This window comes from Brachypodium distachyon, chromosome 3 (assembly GCF_000005505.3).
Source record: "Brachypodium distachyon strain Bd21 chromosome 3, Brachypodium_distachyon_v3.0, whole genome shotgun sequence".
NCBI lineage: Eukaryota > Viridiplantae > Streptophyta > Magnoliopsida > Poales > Poaceae > Brachypodium > Brachypodium distachyon.
In genome coordinates, this window is record NC_016133.3 from 47,731,675 (window position 1) to 47,747,816 (window position 16,142).

A 16,142-nucleotide genomic window follows, 5' to 3' on the forward strand; every position below is an offset into this window, starting at 1 on the left:
GTATTTGTGTCCTGCAGCCAGCACTTGCCTTCAGTGATTACATCATTGTGCTTATGGAACGATAGCAACACACTCTAATTTATGTAGTACTTTGTAACTCTTAAGCAAATAAAAGGTCCAACGGGATTGACAATCATCATGTAAATGTTAAATATGAGACGTTACCTGAAGAGGTGAATAATATTACAAATATAGTATTTTGTGATTTGACAACACAAATTTACAGGAATATTATTTTTGAGATATATCATCCCAGATTTAGTTTTTGCCTTTCTTAATTATGAAATAGTCACGTAAATATATTTTCAGTTTAATTGTTAATTAGGCAGTCATGCCCAACTTTTATACTCCCTCCGTTACAAATCCACATCAGTTAATTTGGGACGGAGGGAGTATATGAATTACAATGGGCCCTGTTGACTAAACTAAAATATATTCCATCTATAAATCAATTAATGATTAGAGGGTTGCATAATTGTGTCATAAACATTCATATCTTTTACTCGTGTACCTTATTGATCCTAAATGTCCTTATGATTTTACTAACTCCTAATAAAGGTTCAACATCGTGTGCAACTTCAATGAGAAAAACATTGCTCCCTTGAAGTATTACTGTCTAACAAATCCTGAAATGATGTGCGAGCAGCACTGATTCTTTAGATGAGGTAGCTTGCTCTTGCTCAAACTTCTTGTACTCTTCAGTTTAATTAGAAAGGACTGATTTTCCTAGCATTATCTTGCACTCGTGTGATTGGGCTGTGCTTCATTATTACGATTCCTGAAGCCCTGAAACTTCGTTGTATCATGGAAGATGTACTGCACATGGGTATAGCAGTAGCCATTACTAACATGATTGAAATGCTACAACAGAATAAAACTTGTACACATGGTAATACTGTAAAAAGCCCTGCACGTTTATGAAGCGTTAACATTGGCAATATTGTACATAGATTATGTTTCTAGCTATATTTTGTTTCTGCACTCTGCCACTGCATATGTCGGAAAACTTTATTTGAGTTTACTTGGTCACCACTTCTATTTTCCATCTTGCATCCCTAATAAATATATCAAATATGGCCATTATATGGTGTATATGAGTCGCACTTGAATATGAACCTATTTCCTAAGGAATCAGATGTGCTAAAGTTTAGACAGGTGAAATTTCCTATTTGAACTGTTCCAGATTCAATTCAATGGACTACCACCATCTGCACCTTATTTCCATCACAGCACCCCTCCAGTTCCTCAAGTGCTATGAAAATAACTAGCTTGTCCTTACTCCTCCTGTCTTCTTTAAGGAAGCAGATCTATAGTCGTGGGAATGGAAACATAATTATTGGAGGTTTACTTAAGAATACTATATGTTGGGTTGGATTCTGGTCTATGAAGACTTGGGAGAAATCTGATAAATTTTGTGATGTATATCTTAGTTTGTCCTTTTTTAGACCTTTCTTGAAAGCCTTGTCCTATACATATTTCAATAAGAAATGGTTCCATCATTTTAGTTTGGCGTAGCAAAACCCATCGAAGGACTCTTTAATCCTTTATCTGTTAATAAGCTCCTAATCAGGATCTGCATGGTGAATCTGGTGTGTTATATGTTTGAAGCATAGTTTCGCTGCAATAGTTTATCAGATTGTTAAAGTTTACTTCGTTGTTGAGGACTCCAAAAACAAGATATAGGGATCCTAGCAATTAATTTGGCACAAGTGGACGGTCCATCATAATCATGTTAGAATTAACGTCTAACCTTCTAGATCAAGCTTGGTCTAGTCAGGTTGAGAAGAATATAACAGGTGCAGATTGGACCAGGTAATTTATGCTTCCGGGCTTCTTGGATTTAAATGTATCCTCATGGGACAGCATCCATGTTCAGCCTATAAAAACTAACCCTTAATATGCGAGGTTAGCATCACATTTAACTTGGCCTGGTCACCACCCTTTGTTGCAAATACTGTACCATGCAGAACAGATCAAACAACAGTTCAGAGGTGAAAGCACATGGATACTATCTTGAGAGTGACCGGACTAGAAAGGGAGGAAGTAACCAACATAAGCAATGCACTCACACATCAATATGATCTTATGAGCTTCTATGCTAAGGTAAGTTCCGCACGAGTTAACACCTCCCCTGCTTACCGATGGGTCTAGAGAGGAACAACCACTTGCTAGTCTTCTCTCACCTTCTGATCATTTATCCATATCATTTCTAGGTGTAACTAAATTCATGGATATTCAGATGAACATTGATGAGCTCAACCTGAACCTGTCTCTCTGTCCATCATATTCGTATCCAACAGCGTTTTCCTGCTGCTATTCCGTAGTCTTTAGGTGGCCACCAGAATGGGCACACGATCCAGTGTTATCTTGCAAAGAGAAGTCAGAAGGTGCTCAGACAATAAGGTGTAGGAAGGGTAAAAATGCTGGGATTAATGAGGGAAACTCTGAGTTCTCTGCTGAGCTTGGCTGTGTACTTTCAAGTGGAAAGAAGCATCATGAAGAGATTTGGCTGTTATTGCCAGGTCAATGATTTAAAATCATCTGATGCAATGATCCACGATGCTATTAAAATCATCTGATGCATCATGAAGAGATTTGGCAGTGAAAATCTAGAAAATGAGATGACCGACTTGCTGAAGTTATAATATGCTATGTGTTTCTTGTTTGCCTGCCGCTTCCTTGGAATCATAATTTATGTCTCTGAGCTACATGTACATATATCTGTAGCATCACTTGGAATCGTTTGGGATCATCCTGTGATGAGTGCCTTCATGGAGAACTCCTGTTCTATATTCGCATATAAATTTTTGAATAAGAGTACCAATTTCTTAGCTGTGATGCAACCTGTAGTTCCATACTGATACTGAATATTGAATCATGTTATAATCAGATGACAGGACGAGGGTGGGAGGGACAAACTTCCTGTTTATAGCAGTAGATATTTCAATATTTTTGATCAATGATCGTGTCTAAAGGATCAATGAAGCTGGTGTGCACATCCGTAGGTACACAACTTAGCAACTTGTGTTGCGGTAACAAAAGTTCATTTGTATCATTTGTGCTGAATAACTTCACTTTCAATTGCATCTACCTGTGTTGATTCAAGGTTTCCAGGCTTCAAGATGATTACAAAAGCATGGTACTGCACTTTGCCGGTTTATGATATATCTCATGGTCTTGTACTTCATTCGTCAGTCCATATGATGCATCAGCACACCCATTTAATCTCTCGCTTTCCTAAATTCTTACTTGCAAGCTTACAGGATGCTGTGATGTTGATTTTGTAGACAGTAAACAGTTCTTTTGCACTTTGAATACAGTTTTATGATGCGAAAATTGTTGTGTTTGAATTAGTTTAGTGGAGCAAACTCTCTACCGATGTTCTTGTCGAGCAGATGACATTCTTTTCCTCATCACCGTGTCAGGTGGCTTTTATGCAGTACCACTATTTCTTGAGCGTAACAAGCAGCACTACAGAGCAGGCTAGAACATTGTTGCAGACTTGCAGCCTACATTTAGTCAGATCATCTGACGAATTGCACCATTTCTGCATGTGGTTGCAAGGTTAATCCCTTGATGCTTGCATGGAATGCCTCCTGAATATAAAAATGCATGATGATTAAATAATAAGAAATCTGATCCAATGGAAAAATCTTATATCTATGTCGTGAAGAGAACACCCTCTTAGCAAACGGAAGACACACACATTTTTCGTGTTTCTCTCTATTTCAAGTCAACAAATCCTATTTGATGTTGTGCTCGCACTAAAGTCAATTATACAGGCATCTAATGCCGATAGTTTGTGCGCACGCCTCATGCTCTTGTCAACGGATCAACAACAGCCAAATCCATATATATTTTGCCTGGAACTCTTCTAACTCGATATTTCACCATTCAAGGTGAATATGAATCTCGGCTGAGATTAATTGTCATCTTCATCGGTTTGAAAGCTAACGTTGGTGTAATAAGGTCGACACTTGTTGATTCTTACTCAACTCTTGGCTAAGAGTTTTTACTCCGTCTATTCTCTTGTCTCTCTCTCTCTCTCTTCTGCGTCGACAGGTATTTAGATAAGAGTCTCCTAATCTACACCCTTGTAGATCCTAATAGGATTTTGCTGCACAATTCAGGTAGTACAACTTTTTAACCAATGAACTAGATACATTCTAATGTTTGGCAAGTGAAAGTTTCCGGTAAGGCACTGTTTGGTACTAGAGTTTTTGGGATGTTTTCTAGAGTCTAAACCACTTCAAATTGAAAAACACTACAAACCTCAAATAGTTGTTGGGTAGGAAGGGTTTGGAGGGGATTATCCCTAGTTGTCCCAACAAAACACTCCATTTTTGTACCAAATTAAAACACTACTCAAATTAGTGTTTTTTTAGAAAAAACACTAGTGTTTTGGGTTTTTCAGTGTTTTGGTGAACACCCAAAACCCTCAAATACCAAAACACTAGTGACTAAGAAATACAGTAACACCAAACAAGACCTAAAAATGTTTTGGTGAAATTTCAATTTTTGAGGAACAAGTGGAAGACTGCCACGTGGCACCATTTTTTTTGTTGAGGATCCATTGAATATGGAGGCCTATGTAAATATGAGTTGAAGAGATGCTCGCGATTTGTAATTTCATAAACTTTTATTGTACTTCTCTTTCAAGAGTGGTGACATCGTAGATCGCAATGTCAAGTGTCAACACCGAGGTTATGGATTCCTATTTGGTGTCATCACTCATAGCATGCCCTTTTCATGTTTCCGCGAAGGAGTAATTCAAATAATTTTCTCAAGGAAAGATGTCAAAACACAATTACACTTGAACAGTTCATATATTGCCTGTAATTCTTGATGGAGGTAGTATATGTTCTGCACGCTATGTAAAATAATAGTACTCACTCCGATCCATAAGAAGTGTACTTTGTATCTAAGTTGTATTAAATCAGCAACATTTATTATGCATCAGCAGAGTAACAAATTTCATGCTTAAGAAATATACGCTTCCACCGAATTCTACATTTTCCTATGCCACAAACATGCCAATACTATTATTTATGTAAGTTTATAGACACACTTCCAACTATACGCTGGCCTGAAGCCCGACGTCCCGGGCCGGGCTTGGGTCTCAGTTTTCCGTCCCAAGCCCGGCCCGAAAGCCTGAAAAAGTCCGAAATGACCAAAAACGGGTATATTTTAGGAAAATAGGTATAAACAAATCAGTTATTTATTTCGAAAATAATTATTGTAATGCTTAAATAACTTATTTTTGGGGTTTCGGGCCGGTCCGGGCTTCAACGCCAGGCTTTTATGAAGCCCGGCCCGGCCCGAGGTTTGCCACGTATACTTCCAACACAGACACTTACAAAAAAAAGACTTTTGTTGCAGTTCATCTCGGAATTAGCACATTGCACCATCGCCTGATTAACATCTGCTCAGTGTAAATGAATATCGTTTACAACGGCTACAATGTTAACGGATACTGCAGTTTCAGTTGCTTGCCATTACGGAATATCAGCGGCTACGGAGTACTCCATACGTTACTTTCAAAATGTCATACTCCGTATTAGGTTTTTTTCATTAAGGTAAGATTTTTATCACAAATTATTTTGTTAAGCATGGTTTATATGACATGAAACCACAATTATCATGAAGTATTTTTCATAACGAATATAGTGATACTAATTTCATGTCATATAAAATACACCTTAACATAATAATTTATGGTCAAAAATTTGTCTTAACCAAAACTAATATAAAACAGAGGGAATATGTTATGTTGGATTATAAGGTGAAAATATTAGCCGTCGTAATAGCAGACGATATTCTGTACTTTGGCAAGCAGCCGAAACCGTATAGAATCTCGGCCGCGCCACAGGCACATGCACAGAAGATCCTACCCCCTTGACTAGCTACAGTGTCTGGTGCCATCTGTGTGGTCCATCACCAACTACTGTATCCAACCAAGAAAAGCCACCCATTTGTGGATTGGCCTCGTCTCCAGACCCAATTATAAGCAGATGACAGGTAGACCATGAGTATCAAGACCCACCAGTCAGTGAAATGATCGAATGAGCGGCAGTGCACAAGTGCCCGGCGCCTCATCGGGAAAAAAATATCCTATCATCAGTGTCTCCGTGCCATCTGTTCCCCCCCGATAGCCGCCACTCGCACAGGCGACCCCTCATCTACCCCCACTTCGCTGAGCCCGGGACCCACGCGGCCCTGTCCTACGTGCCATTCTCTCAGCACTACAAGACACACGCTCTGGCGGGCCCGTCACGTCAGTGAGCACGCGAGGCGACCGGGCCGCTGCTCCCGTGGTAGTAAAGCGAAGCCGGACAAGTAAACAAAAACATATAAAAGTCGTAAAGAAAGGCGGGCGCTAGGGGGGCGAGCACAAACAAACACACGAGCAGGCGCTGCTGCGCTCACTCCCCCACACTTCTCAATCAAACGCCGCTCGCAGATCTCCCTCGCTCGCGTCGCCCCCGGTCCTCTCGATCCGCGGGAGTTTCCGCCGGCCGCTCGAATCCGGTATCGCGATTGTTCGATTGGGCCCTGGTTGTTGATTTCTGTGGGGATTTTTTGGATGATTTGTTTTTTTTTTTGACCCGGATTCATTGTGGTGGTGGTGGGAACAGATCTGAGTGACCGCTCCGGCGCCGGCAGAGGAAGAGCCTAGGGTTAGGGTTTTGGGGGCGATGCAGCGGCCTGGGCGTGGCCTGCAGCGGTCAGGCTCGAAGCGTGTGCTCGACCCGACCGGCGGCGGCGGCGGCGGCGACGACGACGACCATGCGCCCAAACGGCCTCGCGTGCCCGCCCTGGCAAGGTGCGTATTCGATTGTACCAAATTTACAGAGTCTGTAGGATTCGTTGGCTTTTCTCTTCTGTTTGGGGGTTAGGTCGTCGGCTACTTTCATGAGGACGAATTTAAGATCCTTGACTTAGCTTCATTCATGTGAGATGACTGAGGGGGGTGATTTGATGCTAATGCTCGTGTTAAGCTTCCTGCGACTGGAATAGCGGGCTGGAACTCGGCATAAATGATAAATCCATTATAGTGGAGTTAGTTAAGGAAGTGTAGGATTAGAACTCGGACCCAAGATGATTCATACCACGATTACTAATCATTGGAAGGTATAGCATGTTACTGGAGAGCATAATAGCTATAACCCAAAATGTACTGTGGCCCATACATGATACCTTTTGTTGCGACTTGGAAGTTGGTACGTACTTGTGAGTGCGGTTCAGTTCTGTGTCAGTCTGTCAGATCACCTACTGATAGCAGAAAGTTTCCACGTCCTGCCTCTGTGTCTGTTTCTATGTCTATATGACTCCTCCGCTATCATAAAGTTATGGCATTTTCTCTTATTTTGTTGGTGCACCTGCAAGTTCCGTATGTTTAAAGGCCTCTTACAGGCAGTCAGGCATGACTTATTTTAGAACGCTGGACGAGGTCTTCAAATAGAATTGTTTAGAGTGTCAAGACTCAAGAAAGTTACTCCCTCCGTTCCTTGAAAGAGGGCATATTAGCTTTTGTTAAGACAAGGCTTTGACCACAAATTACTATGTTAATGTGTGCTTTATATGACATGAAACCACAAGTATTATGAAGTACTTTTGATAACGAATCTAGCGATACAAATTTCATGTCATATAAACCACACCTCAACATAGTAATTTATGGTCAAAGCATTGTCTTAATGAAAGCTAATATGACCTCTTTTAAGGAACAGAGGGAGTACATATGTAACTGGATTATTTTGCTTACCAGATGTCAATAGCAGATGACCTTTTGCGTAATATTATTGGTGGCATGCATGGTCATTTATGATTAACTTTCCTTGGATTTGGTGTTTGTCTTGTCTGTGTGCATGGTGTGCTGTGGACAAATATAGTGAAACAGACGGAGTAATTGTTTTTTTCTGTGAAGTTATAACTGAAATTGTCAGATCTTGTTGATGGTTGGCATGCCAAAATAAATTATAGGAAAACTATCCACACTAACATTGATAATGTATTGAACACAATGAGAATCTGACAGTCAAAGAGGTGCTAATACTTCATGAGAGCTATGGATACAGGCACACGGATACACCAAGTTACCAATTACCAGAAATGGCAATACATGTATATGTTTAACTATTTTTTGCAAGGAATTATAATATACATATCAGGGGTTGAAGAGCAAATTACCTTCATAATTATGTTCTTACTCTAGACATGAAAGTATGAAGGCAATGAACATGAAAGTATTAAAGCAATGAATATGGAAGTATGTCCTTTCTTGAGACATGAAAGTATGAAGGCAATAAACGTCAAGACCAAAGCATAGAATTAAGTTCTAGTGTCAGTAGGAAGGGCAGTGGTTACATGTAGGGGGTTAAGACCCAGTCGTCTTGTTTGGCTGGCATATCTGATAGACTGACAGGAGTCCACAATGTATTATGTATCCACAACCCATAGTATTTGTTTTAATATCTCCCGAATACTCAGTGGATGTGTATCTGGATGTATCTGTAATGTATCATGTATCTGGTACATATTGGATATAGATAAACCATCTTTTCCAATTATCGGTGTATCAGAGAATGAGAGTATCTTTTGAAAAAATTAGTATATATGCAACAGTTCTGTTGCCTTTACCTTAAAATTGGATACAATGATGATCTGATTTATCTGCAACATTTTGAAATCTTCGTAACTTAACAAGTGGTGTATTGCAGCGTCATTGTGGAAGCCCTTAAGGTGGACAGTTTGCAGAAGCTTTGTTCTTCACTGGAGCCAATTCTTCGTAGAGTTGTGAGTTAAAGCATTTATAGTATGGGCTGTTGACTTTTTTGCTTTGGCGTGTTGATCAATGTGTTCCATTATTTGCTGGGAATAGGTAAGTGAAGAGGTCGAGCGTGCTTTGGCCAAGTTGGGTCCTGCTAGAATTGAAGGAAGGTAAGCTTGTTCTTTATGGTGACACTTGTAGGATGAATTTATCTGGGAATTTCAGATTTATTTCTGCAGATGTGAATATACGATACTAATACATAGCGAAAACAGGTCCTCTCCCAAAAGAATCGAAGGACCTGATGGGAAAAATCTTCAGCTTCAATTTAGAAGTAGGTTGTCTCTTCCACTCTTTACTGGTGGAAAAGTAGAAGGTGAGCAGGGAGCAGCTATTCATGTTGTGCTGCTGGATACGAACACTGGATGTGTAGTCACTTCGGGACCCGAATCATTTGCAAAACTGGATGTTCTTGTGCTTGAGGGTGACTTCAATAAAGAGGAAGATGAGGATTGGACAGAAGAAGAGTTTGAAAGCCACATTGTCAAGGAGCGTGAAGGGAAGAGACCTCTTTTGCATGGTGATCTTCAGGTGACTCTTAAAGAAGGTGTTGGAACCATAGGCGAGCTTATCTTCACTGACAACTCCAGCTGGATAAGAAGCAGGAAATTCAGACTTGGTCTGAGGGTGGCCTCTGGTTTCTGTGAAGGTATTCGTGTTAGGGAGGCGAAGACAGAAGCTTTTACTGTTAAGGATCACAGAGGGGAATGTATGTAATGTGCACCACATTGTTGTTTAATCTTATTTTAGACAATCTAAACCTTAATTGTTAAGCTTGGTGATGTTGTATTTTGCAGTGTACAAAAAACACTACCCACCTGCCTTGAAGGATGATGTCTGGAGACTAGAAAAGGTTGGCAAGGACGGTGCATTCCACAAGAAGTTAAATGCTAGTGGGATCTATACAGTTGAAGATTTTCTACGGCTTCTTGTTAGAGATCAGCAGAGGTTGCGAAGTGTAAGTTATGCCTGTTATCTTATTGTAATTTGTGGAGTTTGGTTTATCATCCAACACTCTTGTTCCGTGTAGATTCTTGGGAGTGGTATGTCAAACAAGATGTGGGAAAGCCTTGTTGAGCATGCAAAGACTTGTGGCTTAAGCGGAAAGCATTATATCTATTATGCCAATGATTCAAGAAACGTCGGCGCGATATTCAATAACATATATGAGTTCACTGGCTTGATTGCGGATGATCAGTTCATTTCAGCTGAAAACCTCACTGACAACCAGAAGGTTTGTATATTTGTGTACTTGAAATAATGTGTGCTTGCTACAATGTCTTTGCCACTCAACATTTATAGATTTCATTGGTGTTGGAAGGCTGACTTTTGGCATAACGGGGTAAGTTGCTACAGGATACTGCAAACCTGTGTTGCGTTGGTCTGCTGTTGGACACCCGTATTTCACTGAGATGCGCGCATGTCCAACATGTTCACCAATCACCACAATTCAGGGCCTCCTAATAATACATATAAATTTTCAGATCCCTCTAGCTAACTTTCAATGTCATACTTTCAGTGGATGCCAATTTGGGACACCACTAGGATGCCTTATGAATTTTACTATATTTTGCGTGACCTGTATTAATTCTACAACTCCAGTACTGCCGGAGTCCATAATTAAATACTCAGTTTGACTGCCTGCCAATGTAGTGAATAGATGATATCTGCAGCCAAATTATAATCTTCGTCATGTAAGCAAAAACTTCAGATCTTTAGTTTTTGATGTAGTCACATCAAGTTGGCAACAATAAATAAAACAAATTACCTGCTGATATTCTTGGTGATATGTTTCAAGTTATATGTGCTATATACAAATGAACTTTGGTTGTGTTGATTCAGTATGCGCTACTAACTATCTTAGCTAAATCTTGGCCCCTCATAGGATACTTAAATCATTATACACTTGAGATCAGAAACATGGATAATTCTATTGAGTACGGTATGACCTCGCTCAACTTAAATGCAGGTCTATGCTGACACATTGGTAAAGAAAGCATACGAGGACTGGATGCATGCTGTAGAATATGATGGTAAGGCACTCCTGAGCTTCAAGCAGAAAAAGAAAACTGTCACAACAAGAAGTGATACTGCAGCAGCTTCATCAAGCAATCTGGCTTCTTATGGTTCGGTCAATGCACAGAAACAGATATTGCCAGGAAAAGCTGGGCAATCTTCTGCGGGTACTACGAGTGAAGGTAATAAGATCTCGAACTACTTGCAATGAATTAACAAGCCTGAGGCATCTTGTTTGTATTTCTTGTTTGCCATTGTTCTTATAGGGTCAATAATCTTGTTCTAAATGATATATTATTCCCATCTCTAGTTTTTTTTTTGTCATTGCAGTCTCTGCCTAGATAGTATAATAAGAGCATAATTTGGTGGTAGTATAACAGAGCACATGCCTTGTTAAATAGGCCCATTCAGATCATTAAACCTTGCTGCAAAGTGCTTTAACTACCTTGCTTCAGTTTTGACTCATGTATGCATAAAGAAACAGGCTGCTGTTCGGTTATACATGTGTAGATAGCATGATATTTGGGAATTTGTTATTACTGTTTCTTTTTTCTTTGAAAAGGAGGGCATCCCCCCGGCCTCTGCATCGATCGATGCACAAACCAAGTTATCACCGTTGCTAGATAAAATTACTGAATTCTTTTGTTCTCTCCAGCAGATGGAGCAAGAAGCACATACAACGGAAACCAAACAGCAAGATACACCGCCAGTCCCCAGAGTATCCCCGCAAACATTACCATGCAATATGAGAGGAGTGCACTGTTACCTGAAAGCCAATTAAATGGGTCCTCTCTCCAGACTCAAGCTTCTGGAGGCTCCAATATGCTGGCATTAGGACCTCCACAGCAACAGCCGCAGGGTTTTGAATTCCAAGCACTTGGTCAGTCCATGCAGCCGGCAGGTCTGAATACTTTTGATCAATGGTCACAGCCTCAGGAGAACCGTGGGGTTGACGACTACTTGATGGAGGAAATCAGGTTGAGGAGCCATGAGATACTGGAGAATGACGAAATGCAGCAGATGCTGCGGATTTTGAACATGGGTGGAGTACCGACTAACCTGCCTGAAGACGGCTTCAGTTTTCCTTACAACATGCAGTCACCTTTGCCGAGCTTCAACTTTGAAGATGACCGCACTCGACCACCAGGGAAAGCCGTCGTTGGCTGGCTTAAAATCAAGGCAGCTATGCGGTGGGGCATCTTCGTCAGGAAGAAAGCGGCTGAGAGAAGAGCTCAGCTTGTTGAGCTAGATGACTAGCAAATACATCTCGAGTACTTGACTGCTGGTCTTGTAACAAAGCTCCATTCCTGTTATTGTTTAGGGTTTCGTAACCCATGGGGCTAAATCCTTGCACCCTTGGGGGGACAGTCAGGTCATGAGCCGTTAATCATGGGCAAACTCTTTTAGTTTTTGAGTTTTTCTTATTTTTGTATAGTTGTGTCACCATTGTTGGTGTAGTGTGATGCTTGTTAAGCTTAACCTGGACGGTGTACATTTATTTGTTGCAGAACTGAAGACATTAAACATGGCGTTCCTTTTGTTTTCACGTAAAACCTGAGTAGTGCGAGCCATCTTTATACCATTGCTATATGCTATTCAGTGTGTTGCAGACCATACCATGGTTGGTGCCCTTGCCTCAACTACACAATGCCTCGGAGAGAGTGAGAGGGTGACCACATCAGCGAAAACCAGATATTTAGGTACGGCATATCGATCGGCTAGTTAAGCCAAAACTTGAAAGGTAAATCTAAACACCAGATTATGTATCATTCGTACGTGTCGTCTAAGCAGGCACATTGCAAAGCAGGCACGGAAATGGTTAAAGAATGCTAAAGAGGCCTGGTAATTGAGTGGCACGTACGTAGTTACCTGCCCAGGGTGGCCAGGGGAGAGGAACCTGACGCATGGTTCCACGAATTGCTGCATGCATGCTATTTTTGTCAAAGTCGGGTCTTATTGTCTTAAGTTGCTTATAAAACTTCATCACTGTCACCTCAAAGCATTGTTGCTTGGAATAATGGCTAATCATGCAGCTGGATGCAGTGTATCCACCCTCACCCTTCACAGTTTTCACAGTGGTGGGAAAAAAATATCTAGAATGATTGTATTTGTATATGTGTATGATCAGGAAATGACAGTAATGACATTGTCAATTGTTTGAACAAGAAATTAATTTATGCATGAAGGTCCCGCTCGCGCACCATCTGCCAGGAGCATCGGCCGGCCATGGGAGGAAAAGCGGGTGTCTGCCGTCCATGTTCCATATACAACAACTCGTATAACTTCAGTAGAATTTCATTTTTGAAACCCAAGGAGGTGGTACTGTCCTATTTATATTTTGAATGAGTAATAATTAGTGTGACAATTAAATCAACTCACATAACTTGTTCAAATTCGCTTGGTTCATGCAAGTACACAAACGGCCGGTTACACCGTGCACGCCTCCTCGCGACCTACCTACCGAAGCTCAACCTGGCGGCCGGCGTCAAAGAACCCAGACAAGACCACACTACTGTCCTGTTCGACCAACAACACCGAAAACGGCTATAAAAGCCCCCTTGTCGCCACCAAGAACCGATCCCTCCGTCCGAGGGGACAAAACACCGCCGGACGACATCGACACGGCCGGCTCTTAAGAGCACGAGAGTTAATATTAATGCCGTCGTGGCCTCCATCGAAGTCCGACGACCCTGATGGCGGCCGGCGCAAGCAGCAGCAGGGGTTCTGCGGCAAGTACTTCTCCGTCAAGTCGTTCCTCCTGCTGGCCCTCGTCACCGTGTTGCTGCTGATGCTGCCCCTCGTCCTCCCGCCGCTCCCGCCGCCGCCGGCGATGCTGCTGCTCGTGCCCGTGGCGATGATGGCGGCGCTGCTCGCGCTGGCGCTCATGCCGGCCGGTGGCCGGAACGACATCGCCGACCCAACGTCGTCATACTTGTAGAGTATGAGCCTCTGCTTGTAGATTGATATGTGGATATGTTGCAAGAATATCTTGTGTGTAATTCCAGTTTTGAGGGGTTAGGAAGAATTATTGAGCAGGTTGTGTCTCAATTTAGGCTTAATTTTTTTTGTTATTTTTTCTCTTTGTAAAGAGCTTTTTTCTAATACTACTTTGGTCCAGCTGTGAAGGAGCAGCTGATTTTAAATATTTTTCTCTCTCGTTCCTAGCTAGATGTAAGATATCCCTGCTTTGTCCTAAATCAAATTTCTTTAAGTTTGATTAAGTTTACAGAAAACCACATTTACAATTCTTAATTAGTTTTATTAAGTTCATCGTGGCATATATCTTCAAATTATATTTATTTGATATATTGTACTCCTTGATCAGCTGTGAATATCTGTGAATGAGCAGATTAGTTTAGTTTTGTGAGAAGTAGATGTTAGCATATTTTTCTATAAACTTGATCAAACTTTAAATATTTTTTATTCAAGACAAAGCTAAAACATCTCAATCCTCCTTGTTTGTGTTTCCGTTGGTTCTTCCCAACCTCTCGCGCACTCGCCCTCCTAAGTCCTACCAGGGATGTAAACGGCGGCCGTTTGATACCGTTTAAACCCGTTTAGCACCTGTGCATGCATGTAACAGCCAAGCAGAAAAAAAAATGGGGTGGAAGTTTTTCTTAGGGAAAATTGGGCTGGAAGTATTTTTTTTAGGGAAAATTGGCTGGAAGTTGGATTAAACGGGCCTTGGGGTGTCTAGTTAGTTGTCGTTTACATCCTTACCTCCTACCTACCAAGACATGAAGACAATACATGATCTCTCCAACTCCCGGAGCTTGTTTCTGAACTTATTGATGGCACATCCTGCTCTTGGAAGGTTGATGTCCTTGCTGAACACTTTTACGATATGTATATTGAGTTGATTCTGAATATTCCTTTGAGCACCTGGCGTCAGAAGGACTTTTGGGCGCAGCATTTCGAGAAGAAGGGCAGATTCTCTGTTCCATCTGCTTATCACATGCTGGTTGAGACGAAGAAACGTAGGGAAGATTGGCTTGACCGGAGGCCTGCTAATTTGGGCGTGGAGAGAACTCGCAAACAATGGTCTTCTTTGTGGAAAGCTAAAGTTACTTCTAAGATCAAAGTCTTTGTGTGGAGGTTGACCAGAAATTCTATTCCTACAGCAGAAGTGAGATTTAATCGTCACAAGGAGGACAACAAGGCATTCCTATTAAGGATAAAAGGCTAAATAATAAGGATTGGAAAGCAATAGAAAATAAACTTTGTTGTTGGCAAGGTAAAGTTTTATCTCTAGGAGGGAGGCTTACACTGGTGGAAGCTGGTCTAAGCAATGCCCCTAGCTACATGCTTTCTTTATTCAGAATTCCTAAAGGGGTCAAAAAAAAGATTGATTTCTTTAGGGCCAGGCTTCTGTGGCAAGAAGACCAATGGAGTAAAAAGTATCACTTGGTGAACTGGCCAGAGATTTGACAGCCTAGGGATCAGGAGGGTTTGGGAGTTACTGATTTGGATATGAAGAATATTAGTTTATTATGTAAGTGGTTATGGAAATTAGAGAATGAAGATGGCGTGTGGCAAAGTTTGCTTAGAGAAAAATATATTAAGAAACACTTGTTAACTACCTGTGAGTTGAAGAGTGGACAGTTTCATTTTTGGCAAGGTTTAATGCAGGTTAAAAATATCTTTGTTAATTGTTGTAAGAAAAAGGTTGGTAATGGAGTTAGAACCTGTTTCTGGGAGGATCACTGGATTGGTGACCGCCCCTTGTGCCTCCAATTTCCTAGATTATATGGCTTAGTGAATAAGAAGTTTGTCTCAGTGGCTGAGGTGCTGAACTCTAATTGGCATTGTATTAGCTTTAGAAGATCTTTTAGGGAAGAAACTGTAGAAATGTGGACACAACTGAGGATGTTGTGTTATGAAGTGCAGCTTAATGATGAACATGATATATGTGTTTGGAAATTGACCAAAATTTTCAGTTAAATCTCTTTGTATAATTTACTTAAGGATAGACATTTAGGGGTTCCTTATGTACAACTTTGGCAGATAAAGGTGCCTCTTGAAAGTTAAGGTTTTCTTGTGGTTAATTTGTAAAAATAGCATTCTCACCCGAGATAATTTGCATAGAAGGGGGTGGACAGGACCTACAAACTGTGAGTTTTGTGGAGCCCAGGAGAGTATAGATCATCTTCTTTTTGAATGTGCTACAGCTAAGGTGTGTTGGAGTACAATGTGTTGTTCCTTCGGGATTAACAATGGTCCCAGCTCGGTTGAAGATTTACTTTCAATTTGGATACTGCAGTTCAGAGGACGGCAACGCAGGCTCATTGTCGTGGGC

The 16,142-nt window shown here is 41.1% G+C and overlaps 2 protein-coding genes across 3 annotated transcripts; both read left to right on the top strand.

The window, feature by feature from the left end:
* Positions 1-6,367: 6,367 nt before the first annotated feature.
* LOC100846328 (calmodulin-binding protein 60 B) lies at positions 6,368-12,399 on the top strand. Of its 2 annotated transcripts, none has more exons than XM_010237258.3 (9): positions 6,368-6,528; positions 6,636-6,823; positions 8,721-8,796; positions 8,882-8,940; positions 9,046-9,539; positions 9,628-9,788; positions 9,861-10,064; positions 10,800-11,028; positions 11,502-12,399. In XM_010237258.3, the coding sequence occupies exons 2-9, from the start codon at positions 6,696-6,698 to the stop codon at positions 12,101-12,103; spliced, it is 1,953 nt and encodes a 650-aa protein (XP_010235560.1). In that variant the 5' UTR covers positions 6,368-6,528; positions 6,636-6,695; the 3' UTR covers positions 12,104-12,399. The 2 variants fall into 2 exon arrangements, with proteins under 2 accessions (XP_010235560.1, XP_003575160.1); XM_003575112.4 differs by having other exon boundaries at positions 11,505-12,399.
* An 848-nt stretch (positions 12,400-13,247) lies between these two features.
* LOC100846632 (protein AUXIN-REGULATED GENE INVOLVED IN ORGAN SIZE) lies at positions 13,248-14,079 on the top strand. Its single transcript, XM_003575113.4, has one exon. It carries the CDS (start codon positions 13,503-13,505, stop codon positions 13,782-13,784), a length of 282 nt encoding a protein of 93 aa, XP_003575161.1. The 5' UTR covers positions 13,248-13,502; the 3' UTR covers positions 13,785-14,079.
* The last annotated feature ends 2,063 nt before the right edge of the window (positions 14,080-16,142 follow it).